The sequence below is a fragment of the Falco punctatus genome (genome assembly GCF_963210335.1).
Source record: "Falco punctatus genome assembly, chromosome: 15".
NCBI lineage: Eukaryota > Metazoa > Chordata > Aves > Falconiformes > Falconidae > Falco > Falco punctatus.
In genome coordinates, this window is record NC_137595.1 from 8075097 (window position 1) to 8094129 (window position 19033).

General features: G+C 44.0%; 1 protein-coding gene across 7 annotated transcripts in view; it reads left to right on the forward strand.

Annotated features, from left to right (window-relative positions):
- Positions 1–18685, forward strand: part of FGF13 (fibroblast growth factor 13) — a 330133-nt gene extending 311448 nt beyond the window's left edge. For all 7 annotated transcript variants that reach the window (XM_080366112.1, XM_080366113.1, XM_080366117.1 and 4 more), the window contains 2 exons: positions 16850–17048; positions 18291–18685. In XM_080366112.1, the coding sequence (XP_080222238.1) occupies positions 16850–17048; positions 18291–18427 (336 nt within the window). In that variant the 3' untranslated portion in view covers positions 18428–18685. The remainder of the gene's footprint in view (positions 1–16849; positions 17049–18290) is intronic.
- Positions 18686–19033: the final 348 nt, after the last annotated feature.

Genomic DNA, 19033 nt, shown 5'->3' on the forward strand with positions numbered 1-19033 from the left:
GATATAAATAACTGTTGTGAATGCTTACTGCCCTGTGCTGACCTGCTCAGTTATCCAATAAAGCTTCCCATAGATCTGTGAGGCGTTTCGCAAAAGCTGGTGGCATTCTGCTCATGCAAAGTGTTATTTAATAGATGGGAATTCATGCCAGCGCTGCCTGAAATGTTTTCTAGTCCAAGCCTAATTAAATTTCCACAAGAATCCCATTGCCAATCAAAGATTTTTGGTTTGTTCAGACCTCCAGTGCTGTGGTTCATTTGAGACAGACGTGTGAAAGACCGACGGCAGCCCAGGTAGCAACACCTATTAGGAGCTTGGCTGTGCTTCCCATTACCAGATACTATTTTCAGCTGCTCTGTACTTTGTCAGAATTTAAGATTTAAAATCTATCAGCTTTCCATTTCAGGCTGAAGTTTGTGGGAAGTTTCAGCTCTATCACTGCAATTATTTCCAAGAATTAGACTCGGAAAACATATTTTTTTTTATCCCTTTATATTCAGTCAGAGCCTTGGGATGGGACTTTCATATGTCTCCATAGTATCTGAGACAAGAAATTTTCATTTGCTGTGAGTTCTGTATGTACTTTTGCCCTTGCTCTGTGTGTGTAAAGGGCTACTGTTTGACTTTGGCACGAGCTTCTGTAAATCTCTTTGCAGGTATCCAAGAAAAACATATTAGGGTTTGGCAGATAAGTGTTTCCCCAATGGAGTTTGCCTTGAGCAAAAGAACTAGGTGGGATTTTTTACTTCTTTTTTTTTTACTTTTTTTTTTCCCCCCCTAGGACACTTGGGGAAAAGATAAGAGAGTAGAGCAGCAGCAGTGGGGCAGGAGGCAGGAACGAGAACGACAGTGGGGAGTGGAAGCAGAAGGTGGAGAGAGGCTGGTGGGGCAGGAGGGTTTCATCCACACAAGTGCGCTTCTTCCTTCCCATGCCAGGTTTCCTCAGTTCAAATGCGAATTTTTGTCTGGAAACCCACTGACCAAATAGATCTTTACTGCTTTCTATTAGTTTGCACAGTCGAGAAGAAGCATCCCTGGTTACTGGCTGCTTCTCTCACTGCATACCCAGCAGCACCATTGAGTGACAAGGAGGGTTTCTCCCCTGAAACGCTGGGCTGCAGGTTTGATGTATAACTGTTGCTGGATGCTTTATTCTGTTGTTCGTTACACAGCAGAGAAATACCAAGTCCCTCAGAGGAATCATCCCTGCGTCTCTGCCGCAAACTCTCTACCAGCATCTAGCTGCAATTCTGCGGGTCTGCAGGACCGTTGGCAGCCCTCTCCTCTCACACGGGACTTGCTGTTATCCCCCTGCCGTAGGCTCCTTCCCCAGGTTCAGCCTGAGCGGCTTTAAAACCCGTAATGCAGAAACCCACAGCAGAGGACCCGTCGTAAGGCAAGGATGAAGGGAGGGTTGTATCTGGGCATGGCAACGGTGTGTTTTACCTCCGTTCACAGTGTGAATATTTTGGCTGTCTAGTTAAGCTCTCAGAGAATGCAAATTTGTCAGTGGCAGCTGTAGGAGCTTGATGGTGGAAGAGCAAAGTAGGAATTTATAATGTGCATATAATTGTAAAGAGAAGGATTTTTTAGTGAGAGATCAGCAGTAGTGCAGAGTAATAATCATCTTAAAGGTTGACTCTCTGGAATTAGTTGTTATTTTGTTTGAGTCCTTTGAAATTGTTTCCATACTATATAATTATCTTAAATTTTAAGTGCTTCCTGCAGTGATAATGTGTGCATTTTTGCATTCTTATGTAAATGCTTTAGCAGTTCCCAGTGTAGAATTGGAAATGTCATTCAAAAACAGGTAATGGCTTTACAAAATCTAGGGGAAGAAATTAAGCTATTTCTTCCACATCATTTTACAGTTTGTATTCTGTGCTTGTGTGTCTGTGTTTTCAGCTCTGACAGACGCCACCTTTCAATAACAAATTTCCACTGGTGGGATGCACTGAAGCAGAGAGCTGAATTTCACCAACCTGAGCTTAAAAAGACAAGAGATCAGTAGCCAAACTTCTGTATCCTACAGAAAGAAAATAATTACTTTGTATACTTACTTAATCTGCACTCAGACATCCTAGGCAAAGCCAGTTAGAAATAAACATTAAAAAATTCCATTGTAATGGAAGTCTAGGAATCCCTGGTAAGACGATAATTTTCATGTGGTGTCGGTGAATTAAGTAAACCAAGTTGCTGGTCCCTCTGGGCACCCGTAGATGTGGCCAAGGGCTGAAGCTGGGAATCAAGGGCCTGGGGTTGTCACTCTGGAAGGTTTTCTGCAAGTCACATACCCCAGCAATCAGTCCCTATCAGTCTGGGCACCTGCAGCTCTGCCAGCCCCAGTCTGATGCACGTTGCTTCCAGTTTAGCGAAGCACCAGCTCACCCGGCTGTGCAGGTGGCGCAGACTAAACCCCCAAATCCAGGGAAGACTTAATCACCCGCTGAGCTACAGATGCTGCTGTACCTATGGCTGATTTCACAAATGCAAACGCAGCGTCTAAAGCAGTATTTGATGTTCAGACTGACTCCCCTGAAGGTGCCATGTAAGAACAAGAAGGGATATCGACAGGTCACTCTGGGAAGGTACATTTGCCTGTTCAGACAGTAGATCATTTTGCAAGAGGGAGAAAAGGAATGAGCCTACAGCTTCCCCACAAGGAGAGTGTCAGCTTGTGCTACAAGAGGCTCACTTACACTGTAAAGCTTGTAATGGTGGAGGTTGTATTTGAACCAAAGAAACAAGGCAAGAGTTCTGCGTTGTACAGAAGTATGATGATTAAAATATGAGGTTTAAAAGGCACTGTGTTTCACTAAAAAGCTAGGGCTGAGATTTCAAAGCAGACTGGGAGTTCAGCCACATACCTTCTACTAGTTTCAAAGAAGGATTTTTGTCTACCTTTGCTGAACTGTTTTGAAAATTGACATAAATTCTTACATATGATTCGCTTTTAATAATTTAGAGCTCAGGCCTGGAGCACTAACTCAGGCAGAGTCGTGATTCATTTCAATGGGAGCTTTGCCATAATAAGACTGTTAAGGTCTGGGGGCTGTTCCAGTGAAGGGGAAAGAAATCCCTGTAAATATTGCAAAGCAAAAACTGTATCTCGAATGTACCCAAGGTAATTTCTTTCCATTTCAGCAGTCAGACTGCTGATGCCAAGGCTGATCTGGGGCAGACTTTCCCTGGCTTAGACAAGAGCAGAACTGAAATCCTGTTCTATAGAATACTCAGTATTAAAGCTCACTTAACCCATCTCCTGTTGTGATGGGGGACAGCAGCTTGGGGCCACCTGGGGACAGTCTCCGCTGCTCTGCTGAGCCATGGCATACTGGGCTGGGCCAGTCACACCAAGGTCACCAGCAGAGCTCACAGACTGGCCTCACCCCCTACAGTAACACTGGAGGCGGAACAGGGCCAGCACCTCTGCAGCAAAGTTTGTAGTTTGGTAAGAAAAGCCCGGCCCCCCGTTTGCTTTGCCCACCATGCCTCCCAACCCTCCTCCTCTCCCTCTGTTCCCACCTTGGTCTTATCTCTGGCTGTTCCCATCCCTCCCACCCCTGCCCTCACCTCCCTGTGGTTCCCCTGCTTGTTGCTCCCCACCTGCAGGACACCAGCCCCCGCCGAGCACTGGTGGTGCAAGCCTTGCTCTGCCGGCGCTCAGAAAGGACCACGTAAAGGCTTTAGCATTTACAGAGGCTTTATCAGGGCTGGGTCTGTGGTGAAGGAGTCAAACACGACAGAGGTATCCTCCCTTATCCTCTCTGGGAGTAATTTATCCCAACTATGCTCATTGAGGACAAGAAAATCCCAGACTGACCCAGCTCCTAACTGGTGTTTCTTTTGAGTGCCTGAAGGTAGATGAGATGAATCAAAGCTTGGGCTTGCACACACCGGTCCAGATTTGGACTGAGATCCTCAGGGATATTTAGATAGAGGAATCCCATTTAATTCACTGGTACTCTTACTTTATTTCAGTGGTACCCCATCTGGTCTCCACAGGCTCAGCCTCAAAGCCCAAAGATGCCCAAGGAGTCTTGCTTATCTGCAGGAAATCTGCATTTCTGACCTTGCCAGTCCATGATCCTTGTGCAGACTTAAGTAGGCAAGTGAATCTTGATTCTGCTGTGCCTTCTTCTGTCAGCCTTTTTTGCTGCTTGTTACGTTATGCTAACAACAGGTAACCCTGGACAGTGAAATGGTAGATCAGCCAGCGGGTAAGTTGAAAGATGATCACCTTTTCTGATGGACAAGCTCACCTCTGTACTTTGATCGCAGGGGGATTTACCTCTCTGCCTGGCTGGCTGCAGCCAGCTGTTATTTGCTGACTCAGAAACAGATAACCAGAGTTTAGCAGCAGAGCTGATCCAAGGCAGTTTAGATTCTTAAGGAAAAATGCAATGGTAGTTTTCAAACAAAGTCTTGGACTTCCCTTTCCGATTCCTCTGCACAATACAGCTCACGGCATCTCTTAATCTAGTGCCAGGAGTTCTTTGGTTTAACTGTGCCTAAAAGGACTTTCTGTAGCAGAGATTCAAGGTTTGGTTTTGAAATCAAAGTGTTGACACCAAGTTACCCTTCTAAATCCTTTCAGGGAGCTCCGTGTCTGTTCGACAGGTAACACTGTCAGAGAAATTGAGACTGAGATTGGGATGGTAAGTGTTCCTTGACTCATTTTCTTAGGAATTCTGAGAGAGCTGCTGGTGCAGATGTGTAAGCCAGGAAGCAGTCATACCTATGTTTGAATTTAGTGGTTTACTACTTTTTTTCTCTGTGAAAGAACTCAGACTGGCCACTGCTCCCCTGTCAAAATGCTGTAACACAGAGATCTGCGGTGTTTGGCTCGTGGAACGACTGTTCCACACCGTTCCCAGAAGTCGGTGATTGCAGTCCAGGCTATCACAGGTTAGGCTTTTAAATTGCAGCTCCCAGAGATATCTGGGTGTCTTCCAAGTTTAAATTAGCTTTGCAAGTCTTTTACCAGGGACCCGTTTCTCCTCTGCTGCTTAGGCAATAGCAACACGGTGTCTCCCCAAAGTCTGGCTCCAGACTAATCAGGGAGTCGTAAATTGACAGAGCCTTGCAAAGTCCATATCACTGTGTGGGAAAGAAAGCAGAGCTTTATTAAGCTTATCTTTGTGCTCAGGCTGTCTCTTGGAAGGACAGGGCCTCCTATTCAACTGTGTATTTGTTTTGGAGGAAAACTTCCCGTAAGGCACTGAAAAAGAAAGCATGTGGTTTTAACATCATTAGGACCGTTGTTAGAGGACTGTCGGGAGGACATACAGTATTCAGCCCAGTCTTTAGATGTTAATGGCATAGCCATGTCATGAAGTGAGGTGTTAGAAATGTCTGTTTCTTTCTGCATTATGTGGCTTCCTGGGGGCACCTATTTATAAGTAACAACTACAAAACCCCAAGACACTGTATTTTGGAGGCAGCTTCATGGGCCTGTCTGATGTGTTGGTGAGGTTTCCCTGTGACTCTGCCAGGGCTGGTTTCTGAGGAGCTGATGAGACGTGAAAGTGGCTGTTTGCTTCCCTCCTCATCTGTCTGAGCTGTGGTCCTAGGGGTGTACGCAGGCTTTGCCGGACACTGCACTGCAGTTCCAGTGCTGGCTGTAACATGAAGCTTCCCATTTCGCAAGCTACGTGGTGCCAACTTGCTTGTTAGAGCAATGCAGTGTTTAAAGTGCTAGTGCATGACTTCCCTGAATTGCACGCAGGCATGCATGTGCTCCTGTTACCTGTGCTGTTGGAGGGGAGGTTGAGCTCGGCTCTGCTGCAGGTTTTTTTTTCACGTGCAAGGTGCTGGAAAACTTCCCCAAACTTGGATTTCCATTAATTTGACCCTCAAGGTGTTGCATATAAGAAATGCCTACATGTCATTTACAGAGAGAAATCTATCCTGTTTTCTGCATAAGTGCCCCTCCTTAGGTGGGTTCTTTACTTGCTGAAAGAAATGTTTTCTGCCAGTCAGCATCAGCTCTCAAATGAAGGGTCACTCTTAGATCTCATCTTCCTTGTATAATCCTTTATTATCTTGTTCTTAGAAGTTTTTGCCATCTGAAATCTCTCAAATCCCACAATTAGCCTGCCATCTAATACAAACATCCCTCTGAGATCCTCTTAGCAGCATATGTTCAATAGCATAATTTAGGGAGCCATGAGAGTGGAGGAATTCCAAAGAGCATCGCCGCTCTATATCAAGAAGCAGAGCCTGGCTGCCAGTAATGCCCTGGCACTGTCACACTACCGAGGTTTGAAAAATACCCACCCAGGGCATTCATGAATAAATGGATTGCAGTAAATCGAGCTTATTTGAAAAGGTCTCATTACCATTTGGTCATACAGAGATGCCGGTTTGGTAAGGATGGAGCTAACCAGCTCCTTGAACCTGTAACATTCCCATTATTACAAGCGCAGTCTTTTTTATTTACACTTCATAGTAAGCAAGTAACCTGAACTAACAGTGACAATCACTGCATAGCCTTGATTTCATAAAGCAAGACTTGTATGTTTCTTTGCAGACCACCTGCACGTTAGAAAGCTAACCAAAACGTAGTGAAATCATGGGTTGTATTCCCCTTGGTCATAATACGTTTTGGGTCAGGTCCTGAAAGAGTCACTGCTTTTATTTAAAGATCTGATTAACTCTCCCAACACTGACATTACCCATGTCAAAAGTTAAGCTTGCAGTGTAGCTGTATTGTATGCTTGCTTTGCAGAATAAAAACTTAATTAATAGGCGTATTACTTGGGTATTAATATTATTTGTAGTATATAGTGCCAGTCTGAAGGCTATACTGCATTTAGTACTTTACAGAGCTTTACAGCAGGCTCCCAAAGCAGGTTTGGTAGTGTTGGGTAGTATCGGTATAGGTGAGGCACCTGCACAGCAGCACTTCCAGCCCAGGCAGTGCAAGGGGATGCTCTGGGGAGAGAACAGCAGCCGCCTGAGAGCACTGCTAAGTGCACACAAGGAGTCACAGCAGACAGGGAAATGCCTTTGCTGAGAACTCCAGCGCAGAAGGACAGTACTGAACGGCAAACTATCGGCTAATCCATAGCGCCATAAATATGCATCCGCATTAATAAAGCATACAGGCCAAATGGCAGGGCTGTCCTTTCGTGTGGAATAGACTCTAAGCTGACAGCAAAGCAAGGACCTGTTTGATGTAATGTGGCATTATTTCTTCTCCTGCAGCTCGTGCTGTTATTTATCTTCTACTCGCAGCTTCTCGCAGTCAGTGAGCAGAGGCAATTTCTAGTGTGCAGAAAAAGAGCTCGTTCAGCAGCATCTAAGCAATTCCTCTGGGGTGGACCCCGTCTTTCTTCTTTGGTGTCAGCGAGGCGGCTGGTGGTAGTTTGCGGAGGTCCAGGCTGAGCTGAGGCTGTGTGTGGGAGAGCTCCTGCTCAGCGTTTGGGTGAAGTGCACTGCCTCCACAAGTTTGCCCTCAGAAACATAGGATGGCACCTCACCAAAGCAGCGAAGGACAAGGAGATCACTTCCTTGTCAATTTACCCGTTGTAACTCACAGCAGTTGTACAGACAGGCTTTTAGCCAGGTTGCAGGTTACCACAGAAACGGCATTCCCTGTTATCACCTATTCCCACGGGAAGGACTGTAGCACTTGTTCTGACCATTGTTCATTCAGCTGCCCTTCCCCACAGAGAGAGAAACCTTTGCGTGCTTTCCTTTTTTCCATAAAATTTTAGGAGCATCTGCTGCTAAAAGGGTCGTGTCCCTGCTTGTAATTAAACAGACAGATTTAGAGCTTGCTGCAAACACTGATTAGATTACTGTTTTTCAGCACTTTAAGATAAACTGCATGAATTCATGGGTGACAGTCTGAAGATCTCTTCCATGTCCTCACCCCAGGGCCGATGTCTTGTATCTAGGATACAGCGGTAAATCCCACACTTCTAATTAGCCCTGCTACTTCTGCAGAGCCTGTCTGGGGAGCTCCCCAGTGCCGGGAGAGCCGCGTCCACAGAAGTGTCAGGGCAGTATTTGGTGATGCAGCAGCATCGATGCCTGTTGTCTCTGCTGAGGCCGGGGTGCCCCAGTGTGGCTGCTGCTGAACCCCATCCCAGGTTACCTGCAGCCCCTCGCCCCACGTAACCACAAGCAGCATCTCGGGTTGGTCCGGCCAAGGCAGTCGATGTGGCAGCAGAAAGGTTGTGCTGCCTTTCTTGCCCCTGGCTCCCAGGAGGTGTTTTAACAAAGCTGGCCGAGTAATCTTGTTCCAGGAGCGAATTAACCCACAGCTGCCGCCCTGTACTCTGCAGCCCCAGCCCAGCAGTGTGGCTTTCTGGCAGCGATCATGTAGACGAATACAAGAGTAATTGTGGAGAGGGGCTACTGTAACAGGGTTGTGTTTTCATACTCCGTTGCTGTTGCTGGCTGGCAGACAACTCCCCCTCGCAGTGGCCAGGCTGTGGCAAAGCCACGTCTCTTCATGCCACGCTTGTTTGCCTGTTGTAGTGACATTTCCTCAGTGCGTTCCTGCTGCAGCTTGTTGCTGCTCGGTGGAAGATACCAGGCTGTGCATGGGTTCTCTGTCCCTGTGTCCCACTGAGGTGGTGGCGTACAAAGCCAAAGGGAGAGCTGGAAGGCAATTAGCAGCTCAGAGGAACAAACCGCTAGTACACTCAAAGCAAGGAGTTGCATCCTAAGGCTGAGGCTCCTCTTAGTCCTTCAGCATCTCACACCGCTGGCCACATTCAGTGGCCGTGGGCTCAGGGCTTGGCCATCAGAATCAGTGGGATGCAGGGCTGTCTGTAACTGAAATCAGAATATGGTCCCCAATACTTTGAAAAGGAGTTTTTCCACTTAGATATATATTTTTTTAAAAAGTAATGTGTGACATACTTAAGCTGAGGACATTCTGCACAACAGCTGTGTCAGAGAGATTTGACAATACCAGGATTTGATGTCAATTATAACTGCTAGAAATCTGATTGCAATGGCTGGCAGGTTATCTGTGTAATAATGGGTATGTTATAAAATAGGTTGCTTAGCATCTTTGGGGCTCTCTGCTCTAGTTCTGGGGAAGAAAGCAGTACTATCTGCCTTTTGCGTCCTTCTCCCTTCCTTTAATATTTTAGCTTGGGTACACTGACTGATCAGAGGGTCAGAAATACCATAAAATTGGACTGTATTTATCAGAGACACAACTTAAAAGATAGAGAACTTTTGTATGAACGCACAATAGTGAGGCTGAGCAGCAAAGACCATTTTACTTTGTCATAACACAAATGACTGAAAATATCTTACCTCTGTTACGCAACTCAATGGTACAGCGTCTTTCTAAATGTTGTGTTTCAGTTCTGGAAATGATAGGGAAGAAAGAATTGAAAGGATTCAGTGAAGGGTAATGAAAATGATTAGAGGCACGGAGAACCTTTCATATGAGGAGAGATTTAAAAAGATTAGGTCCGCTTCGTTAAGACAAGAGATGAGTAAGCAGAGACATGATGGAGAGATGTGGGGTAGTAAGCGGCACAGAAGGGGCACGCTGGGTACTTTTATGTGCTGTTTTCCAAAATTAAAAGCTGAGAGAAGAAAGCTGTAAAAAAATAAGGCAAGAAATTTACTTACAATAAAAAGCAACGGACACATTTGAAATATGTTTTGTGCAGCGCTGGCTTCACCTGTGGAAGCCACTATCACAGGGAACAGAGATAATGAGCTTAGGAAAATCATGAAAATGTTTGGCTGCTCTGGGGAAAATCATGAGCCTACTGAGAGGAAAAGGGAGTTGTCTTGTAGCTTTGAACGGGAGCAGGATTCACCGGTTGGCATGATCCCAAGGCTGCTGAAATGAACCGCCGGGCTCTGGGTATTCATACACTATGCACAGCTACCTATGCACTAGGTATAGATATTTATGGCTCCAGCTGCCCTCAGTGATCGAAGAGGGCTCCGTTTCTCATCCAGGCTGAGCAGGCAGGATCTCTCCCAGCATGCATTCAGGGAGCACGTCTTTTCCAACATGCCTGCTTTCTGTAACGTCCGTGCAGGTTACGTATCGAGGCAGCTCCTGCTTTTCAGTGGACCTGCTCAGAGGGTAGCTCTTGGTGCTTGGCTCAGCCAGGGAGGTTTAGTTCCTCTGCTCAACTCGGTCATGTGGGAGGGAGGATCATGAGAAGCTGTAGCAGATCAGATCCAACGTCTGCAAGCTCACCACCCAAAGATCAGTGACACATACCTAGAGGAGAATATTTGGCACACTGTGGAAGTACAGGGAAAACATGCAGGATACTTCCATCTCCTATTTTTCAACTGGAGATTACCTTAGCCAGAGCCTATAGTGGTGTTAACCAGTCCTTGACCAAATCTGGGAGTGCAGTCCATGAATCTTAGGGCTTTATCATGCAATACAACCTTTGGCTAGATGTTGAGAAAGTTGTTCTAATCTTTCTTTTTCAAAACCCTAAACCCATGCTTACACTAGTAGAGAAGACCTCTCTCCAAAGAGGCTTAATTACAGATTAACATATAGGCTTTCCTCTACAGATCTTGAAGCGGTAACAAGACTTATGTATGTGTGAAACAATAAAAAATAAATATGATTTTTAAAATGGCTTATAGGTAATACTAGGATTGTATTACATATGTTGATCTCTGTTAGTCTGGTTTAGAGCCCTCAGGCAACCTGACAGGCACTTACTGCTTAATGAACCTTCCTAAGTTTCACAAGATGGGCAATGTTGAAAGCCTAGTTTCTTCCTTTTATCTTGTTAGAATTTCACTGATTTTAAACTAGGACTGCCAAGTGTAGTGCCCTAAAGCCACATAAAGTAAAAAAGGCTAGGTGCAAGCATTAGAAAGTATTAAAATATTTATAGAGGACTTGATCATTCTTGTAATTGCAGAGGTTTCCCTGTACCATGCTTCCAGGATAATCAGAGCTGCGCATGATGCAGAAGCATTGGTGCAGAAGAGAAGCATTTGGGGGCAAAGTGGATCTTCTGTCTTTCTTATTCATACCAAATAAGTTGCATCTCCTAACGTTGTGAGTCTGATTAGGAAAGGGACCTGTGTTTGACACCTGTGAGGTGTTCTCCTGGGCATCTTGCAGAACTTTTAAAGCACATTACAGGCTTTCTTTAACAGGTTTAATTTCCTCTACTGCAGAGCATCTTCTGTCTGTATCATGTTAGGTCTCTTGTCCCAGTTAAGGAGCACTTTGGTTAATCAACACAGTTGTAGAAGTGAAGCATCACCAAAAGGCAGGGGAACAATAATATGATCATGCATAGTTCCTATCTCAATTAAATTTCAGCACTGTTTACAGTTAGTGAGTCTTTTTCCCTGGGGTCGTCACACAGGACGTCCACTCCATGGGCAGAGCATGCTGAGAGGTGACGCACCACACTTTAAATAGGTATTTATTGATGTGCCTAAACACCACTTAAAAATCTGGGCAAAGACGACCTGGACACATTTTCACAACTGAGTCACTCGTAAGGCTAGAAAAAGAGTAATGAACAGAACTTAAAGCTCTAAATCTCTGTATTTGTAATTAATATGTTTTCTGCTTCAGTTCACTGTGCGCATTTTTTCCCTGAGTTTGTGCATTTGATTTGCTATGCAAAGGAAGGATGTCAAGGGAATAATTACAGGATCTTTTCAATGATTTTCTCATAGATTCAGAGAATACCTAGTGACAACCTGAAATCTTACTCTGGAGATGCTGGATAACCAGCTGCTTCCTTGGGCTCCATTTTACCCTTTCTGGAAGCTTAGTCCTAAATAAATTTGCCCACCACTGACAATTTGTGTTTCAACTGATAAATCCCTGCTTGTTGCATTATCCCAGCCAATTGCATGCTATGGAGCTGTTTGGGATCACCTTCCAGGAAAATTGTGCCTTCCTATCACTCCTGCCAGTAAGTAGATTTCCTGCTGAAAAAATTCAGCATACCACTTCTATATAATTTTTTACTTAATTTTCTTCTTTGTGTGGTCACGTGGATGATACACATGCCTTCAGGAATTGCAGCCTTCCAAAATTTGGGTTCAGCAGTAGGGGTTTTGTTCTAGCAGCAGTTAGTTCAGCTTTATAGCACCTTCTGAGGGCTTTGGGCTACCTATGATGTCTTTGCAAGAGCTCACCTGGAAGAGGCATAGCCAAAAATGAAGCTTCTCGCTGCGTTGATGCAGCATCTGTCTTCAAAAGCCCACACAGCATTTTGACAAGCATGTCTTTTGCTGTGACTGGCGACTGTTGTATAGAATCATGATTACATGGTCAGTCTTCCAGATTACCGTCCTACCAAGACCTGTACATATTCATGTACTGTGAGTTGCTCCCACTGACGTCTCTAGGATTCCTCAAAATAGGTAAATTTAAGCAAAATGGACAGTATCGTGGGATTGGAACCTATCTGTGGGAACTGTAATACATCTGATCCAGAACATAAATTGCTTCAAGGTAACTGTAAGTTTCCATTGCTATAGCAAACAGGTTTTGGTGGCTTCCCAAAATACCGGTTTCTTCAGAGAGTCTTCTCACACTGGTGATCTAAAAGCTGTTATTTCTGATAATGTTAGACTTGAGGTATTCCCATCTTGTGCTGTTGATATCACTGCACGTTACAGGGTGATGATCCAGAGGATACACCCTGGAACTTCACATGCCGAGATGGAGAAAATCAATCTCTCTTAATAAAAAAAGGCAGGCTCAGTGGTGCAGAAAATCACTACTCTGGAGCTCTAAAGAGGCTCCTTCAAAAATTCATGACTATAGAATGGAATCCTGGGCTACGTTATAGTCCTGAAAGAAAACAGGATATGGAGGGGAAAAAAATCCAATTTTCATTAAGCAGAGAAAATAAAGAATAAATCCCATATGCAGACATAGTCATTGATCACATGGAACATAATTATATGCTCAATAAGTAACAACATTTTGCAAGTTTCACAAGTACCCAATACTTTTCCCCAATAGTTCTCAAAGTTAATTTTTCTTTTTTGTTGTTGTTGTTTATTCATACTCTTAGCACTAAACCCATCCAAGTTAAATTCCTGATTGTTCTCATCAGCTGCCGTAGGGTAGCTGCAGCATCTTCAACCTATGGTGCTATACAGACATTTAACAAACTCAGTATTGACCTAATGACTTAAACTTACTATTCTGTAAAGTATTTGGCAATGTCTCTTGCTGATGGGTTCCACGATGCAAATACAATATGCAATAAATAGCAAACATCTTTGCCCTCCTAATGTGCACTGTGCCTACAGCCATCCTAAGAAGAGGCTTCTATAATATGCCAGAAACTTGAAGCCACTAATACCTTTCTTAAAAGCAGATTTCCCATTTTCTGTCCGTGGGGAGTCTGAATTCCTGCATCACAGTCACTTGGGGCCCAGAATAATTAATATTCAGTCCTGCAAGGTAGGTGAATGTGGTGATCATGTTGATCTTTGGCATGAAACACAGCTGTTGCACAATTGGAGCAGGAAAAATTCCAGCTTCACCTTTACAGTATTTTAGCTTTCAGCTTTGGCATACCTGTAATATGGTATTTCTGTGGAAGAGTCTGGATTATTTTAGATTTAATCTATTCAGCTGCCTGGAAATAGTCATTCTAAGTGTATGCTACGAGACCTTTTTACCATATAATCGTACAACAAATTATACTTTTTAAATTATTTTTCACATATTTAATGCAGCTGCTGATCTATTCACAAAGGAACATTTCAGTAGTTCAGCTGATCAGCTCAAAACCAAGAAGCAGCTCCTGACAGTTCATCTTCTTGCTTACTTAAGCATGGCTGAGTCATGACTAGAGGGAATCCAGCACTTTCTTTTAACTTTTATTTATTCATTCATTCATTCTTTCATTCATTCATTGTTAGGGTGCATGTGTGAGGGGCTTGGGTGAGTGCAGTTCACTGTCATGTAGGTGCCATCATCCCTGACTTCTGAGGCAAGCGGAGATTGAAATACTGTTTCACACAAATACCTATTTTTCATCTTTTTTGTGTAACAATATATTCATAACACTGGACTTCTCAGAACTCATTTGAATTATTTTCACTGCAAAGATGGACAAAGAGGGTAGCTGAGAGACAGGAAGAAAACTGGCCTTACAATTCAACACTTACTTATATTTATAAATATTAATAGCTTTGACTGTATGAGCTGGAACAGATCAGTTTTAATTGGGGCACTCAGCCCTCTCCCAACTTTAACATACCCTTCCTCGGTACATTATTAAAGAATTTACCAGCAAAGACAACATAATGGCCAGTTTGCACCTGCTGCTCTGCGCTGTATTTTGAACTGATATGCTGATAGAAGTCCTGTCCGTACCCAGTTGGGTTGGCACATAGACTTGCCAAGCTCAGAAAAATACTTTTTAATTTTAATGCTCCCAAATCAGGAGTACATTTGCTAGCATTCCTCGTTCAGAGCTTCCCTCTGCAGCTCTTCTCCCTGGCTCTGTTTTTTAATGAGTAGGAAAGACACATGTTGGATTAATTTAAAGGCAAGTGGATGGGTGGGCAGAAACTCTTGCAAAAGGTAAGCAGCTGCTTAGTGTTCAGGAGCAAGCAGAGCACTTCAGCTTCTGCAAACAGCTCATGTGAGATCTACTTTTATTTGACAAGGAGGATGCCTTTCCCACTGTGCCACATATTTCTGAAGCGGCAGCCGTAGCTGAGGAATTAAGCAGATGTCAGTCAAGGCAAAGGGGTACAATTCTGTGCCAAGCCACGCAGGTGAATGGGGTGGTCTGCTTTAGGGCCAGAAAATTTGGGAGGGAACTTGTCATGGTAACTGACCGCATTATAGAGGTGTCTTTGTTTCCGTGCCCCACTGTTTGTTGTGAGAAATACCTGCTGTGGTGGTTGTTGCTGAATTGCAGGATGCTCCAGGGAGGGGGTTACTGTCTGTGATGCTGATGGGGGGGGGGGGGTGGTGCTGTCAGGCTGGTGTGCACCATCAGGCCGGTGGGCTCAACTGCAAACTCGCTTACAGCAGCACAGTGCTTCCACCACAGCTTGTTATCAGAAGCCTCACAGCCAAGGCAAAAATCAAGGATGAATGAGGTTTTTAGCGTCTGTCTTTCTGTCTCCCTGCTGTTTCTGTCCCTCTGTTCCACGGGACCCTGTGGGCTCCTGCTGCTCATACCGAGGTTAACTTGCTTCCTAAGAGAGGCAGAGTAAATGTGGTGGTTCTGTTTGCAGGCTGACCCTCTGCCACTGTGTACGAGCAGACCTTTTGTACCCAAAACAGCTCCAAATTACTGTACATAAACCATAATCTTCCAGTGGGAGCACTGTAGTTTTGCATTTTGCTGCTAATTGGACGATATACTTGCAATGGTCTTTGTTAATGTGGCTAGTGCGGGGCAGGGAACAGTGATGGAAGGCTTTTATTTAGAAATCTTGCAAAACTGCGGTGACTGTCCCCATTTGACAGCAATTGAAACCGATTGTCAATTAACTAAATAACAGCCAATTAACTTAAAGAAGAAAAGAAGAAAATTGCTTACTTCACATTCTTTGTTGAAGCAAACACCAGTCAGAGAATGGGAAGGTTTTTCTTTCTCCATTGAGAAGAAAAAAATAGCAAAAAATGTGCAGAAACTGCGCAGTGGGGTTTTTTATTTAAATACCGTCTTTTTCTTACACGAGAATATTTGAGAAACTAGATAAGAACATATTAAATTCCTGAGACACTAAATTTCCTTTGATTTTTTAAAAGGAAAATTGCAGTCATTATGCAAGCAGAGTTTTCCCTCCTTTCTGTGGGACACTTCAGGCACCGGGGCAGCTCCACTGAAGCCGGCTGAAAGACCAGCAAACAGCCGGCTGCTGCACGGTGCAACGACAAGCAGGATTGTGATATTAACATTCACTTCACCAGACCAAGCCCTTCCTCTTTCATATTTTATGGACTTTTAGGGGTTCATAGGTGAGATGTTGGCAGAACTTGTAATGTTAAAAAACCCTGAAGCAGCTGAAGGTGCTGTCAGGACTGGTGTTTTGGTCTTAGATCCCTCTAAGACGCATGTTTCAAGCCTGTATCCTTTTGTGAATCTGGGCAATAGTGCCAAAAAGCATTGATTCAGTCAGGACAGGGAAGGCCAGCTGAAGCCACACCACTGCCAGGAAGAAAAAGGCGCTCTCTTGGTTTGTGGCATTTTAACTATTAGCTCGGTACCATCTCCCCAAAAGCAGCAGTGCAATTCAACATGAGGACTAAGGCTTGATCCTACAGGCTTTCAGCTGTGGTGCGGTCCCAGAGCAGAGGCTGGTGTCTGCAGGGGCTCTGACAGCTGGGCTTTCAGTGGACGATACCCTGGGCAGAGAAAGAGCATAGGACAGACCAAAGAGGCAGCTGCTACAAGCCAACTTAATATTGCCGGGTTAGTAAGAGACAACCATTTACTCATGGCATCTCGGCTTGGAATTTTTATTGCACTTTCCTCCTAATCAGTTAAGGCCAGCAGTCAGTGCACAAAGGCGTTACGTGGCCTCGCTTCTCCTGTGGGGCTGGACCACGGCTGGTCTCTTGGGGCTGACATCAGGGCTGTGTCTGTCTGATGTCCGTTAGCTGCATCAATCAGTAGTTCCTCATTCAGACTTTTTACTCGTTGCTTGAAAAGGTTTTATTATGCTACTTCGAGCTGCTCACAGCTCCATTTTGTGGGTTTCAAATTGTGTTACTCTTTTGTTAATACTTTTAGGGCCTGTGTTTCATAATTGGATAGTGGAGGATGAGAGGTATGTCCTCTATACTGTTGGGAAAGCAATGAATATTGGATACTTTTTCGTTAATTGATGTGAGATTCAGCACTGCACATATTAATCTGTTACTGTCTTACAGGAACATTTTACACCTGAATGCAAATTCAAAGAATCAGTATTTGAAAACTACTATGTGACATATTCTTCAATGATCTACAGACAGCAACAGTCTGGCCGGGGTTGGTATTTGGGTCTTAACAAAGAAGGAGAAATAATGAAAGGAAACCATGTGAAGAAAAATAAACCTGCAGCACACTTTCTTCCAAAACCATTAAAAGGTAATTGCTTGGGTTTGCTCACTCTCTCTGAACTGACATTATCGTGTGTCAGAGATGTTTAATTGCTGTGCATACATATTTGAAGGCTTCAGCTACTTATATAACAGGAGTATAATGTTCTGTAACACGCTGCTAACCTAACCAGAGCTGCTTTTTATAGGTTTCTCTACATTACCTCTGCATTTCTCTAATCTAACCAAATACACGTGTTAGTTTCTTTGTGCCCGACATCCATACTGTCTCCATTATAGGTAACGAAGGCTCTGCCTGGAATGGCTCAAAAATCTGCTCACAGGCCATCAGCAACTTGCTGTGTAGCTTGTCAGCCTGTGCTTTATGTTACAGGGTGTTTGTTTGCCTGTTTTTGCCTCTTATCTTATTTAAGCATGGTGCTTATTAAACTGCAATTAATATTGGCATCAGCATATGACGTTAAAGGTAATAATGTATGTGGCATATATATAGTGATGTCTATTAAAAGCCAGAATGTACAGTCATCCCAGTTAACTGAAGGATGTGAATCGGGACTGTGGTGAGACTTGGCTCCCAATTTGGTCAGTGCAAGGAGGGAGATCTCAGTCAATGTGTGGAGGTGCTCCTTTTCTCCAGAAGAGCTAGCTTCCATATGCTCCTTCCTTAAGAGGAATGAAGCCTTCTACTTCTGGGTTATGTTCTTAGGTAGCTTTTTAAGGAAGTGTCATTTTTAAATCAGAGGGAGTATTTCAAAGGTGCATAGCCCTGGGTGGATGCTGTCAGTCTACATTTAGGACTAGGTGTTTGGCACCTAACGTCAAGGTGCTCCTTACTTCTAATGTGTGTGAAAACAAAGGAAACAGAAGGCTGAACATCAATTTTCACACCCACCTGCTTAGGCTACGTATACAAGTAACAGGTCAAATCACAGCTGTCAGCAGTGCTACTTCACCATTAATAAGGAAATGATGATTTATGTCATCTCAGGTCTCTCTTGTAAGTGTAGTGGGTAGGTGGGTGATTTAACTGGGAGAGGGAGGGAGCTGTGGTTTTTCCCTTCTCTAAAATGTCATTCCTTTGAAGACGACCTCAGAGGTTCTTAGAGGGTGTTTAAAATGGAAGAGGTCTCCTTGCCATGTTTCTTCCATTCCCTCCTTACATTGCACATTGCTGAATGAAAAATCCCAGCGTTTCACAGCCGGACTTTGCACCAGCAGGCTGAGCCGCCCATAACGCGTGCTGACATGCTGCCTCTCTTTTGCTTTGCAGTGGCCATGTACAAAGAGCCTTCTCTCCACGATCTCACAGAGTTCTCAAGATCTGGAAGTGGGACCCCAACAAAGAGCAGAAGTGTTTCAGGAGTGCTAAATGGGGGTAAATCCATGAGCCAAAATGAGTCAACGTAGCCAGGTTCAGGCAAGCCAAGTGCTCTCTAAACAGAACCTTACCTCTGGATGCAGTTGAATTCTTACTAGCAGTCTTTCATCCAAATGTTCAATTGCCCAGGACAAGCCACCGAACTTGCATAGGTCACTTGTTTATCAGCCATTAGATCTACTGGTTGTCAAAGGATATACCCCAATAATGTAGAATATGCTTGTGCATATCACAAGGCAGTTGGATAGCCAGCAAACATAACTGCGGAATAAATCTTGGAGAAGAAATGTCCAGCTCTTTCTCTCTCTCTCTTTTTCTCTCTCTCTTTCTCTCTCTCTCCTATGCTTTGTGGAATACAAAACAAAAACATTTCACAGCATTCACTGCTGATAAGAATTTGCTTTCCAACTCAGAAAAAGACCACTTTTGCTCTTCAAAGGAAATTTTAATGCTTGTATGTTTTATAGGGGCAAACAAAAAACAAAAATGTAAACTCTGTTGTTTCCTTGGCTTACCGTTTTATATCTAAGGCTTGATAAAAAATGTATCCTTTAATTTGGAATAGTGCAACTTTTTGATTTCTGAACTCCAATGGGTCTTTAAAGCTATGTCTTTAAAAATAATTAAAAATTCAG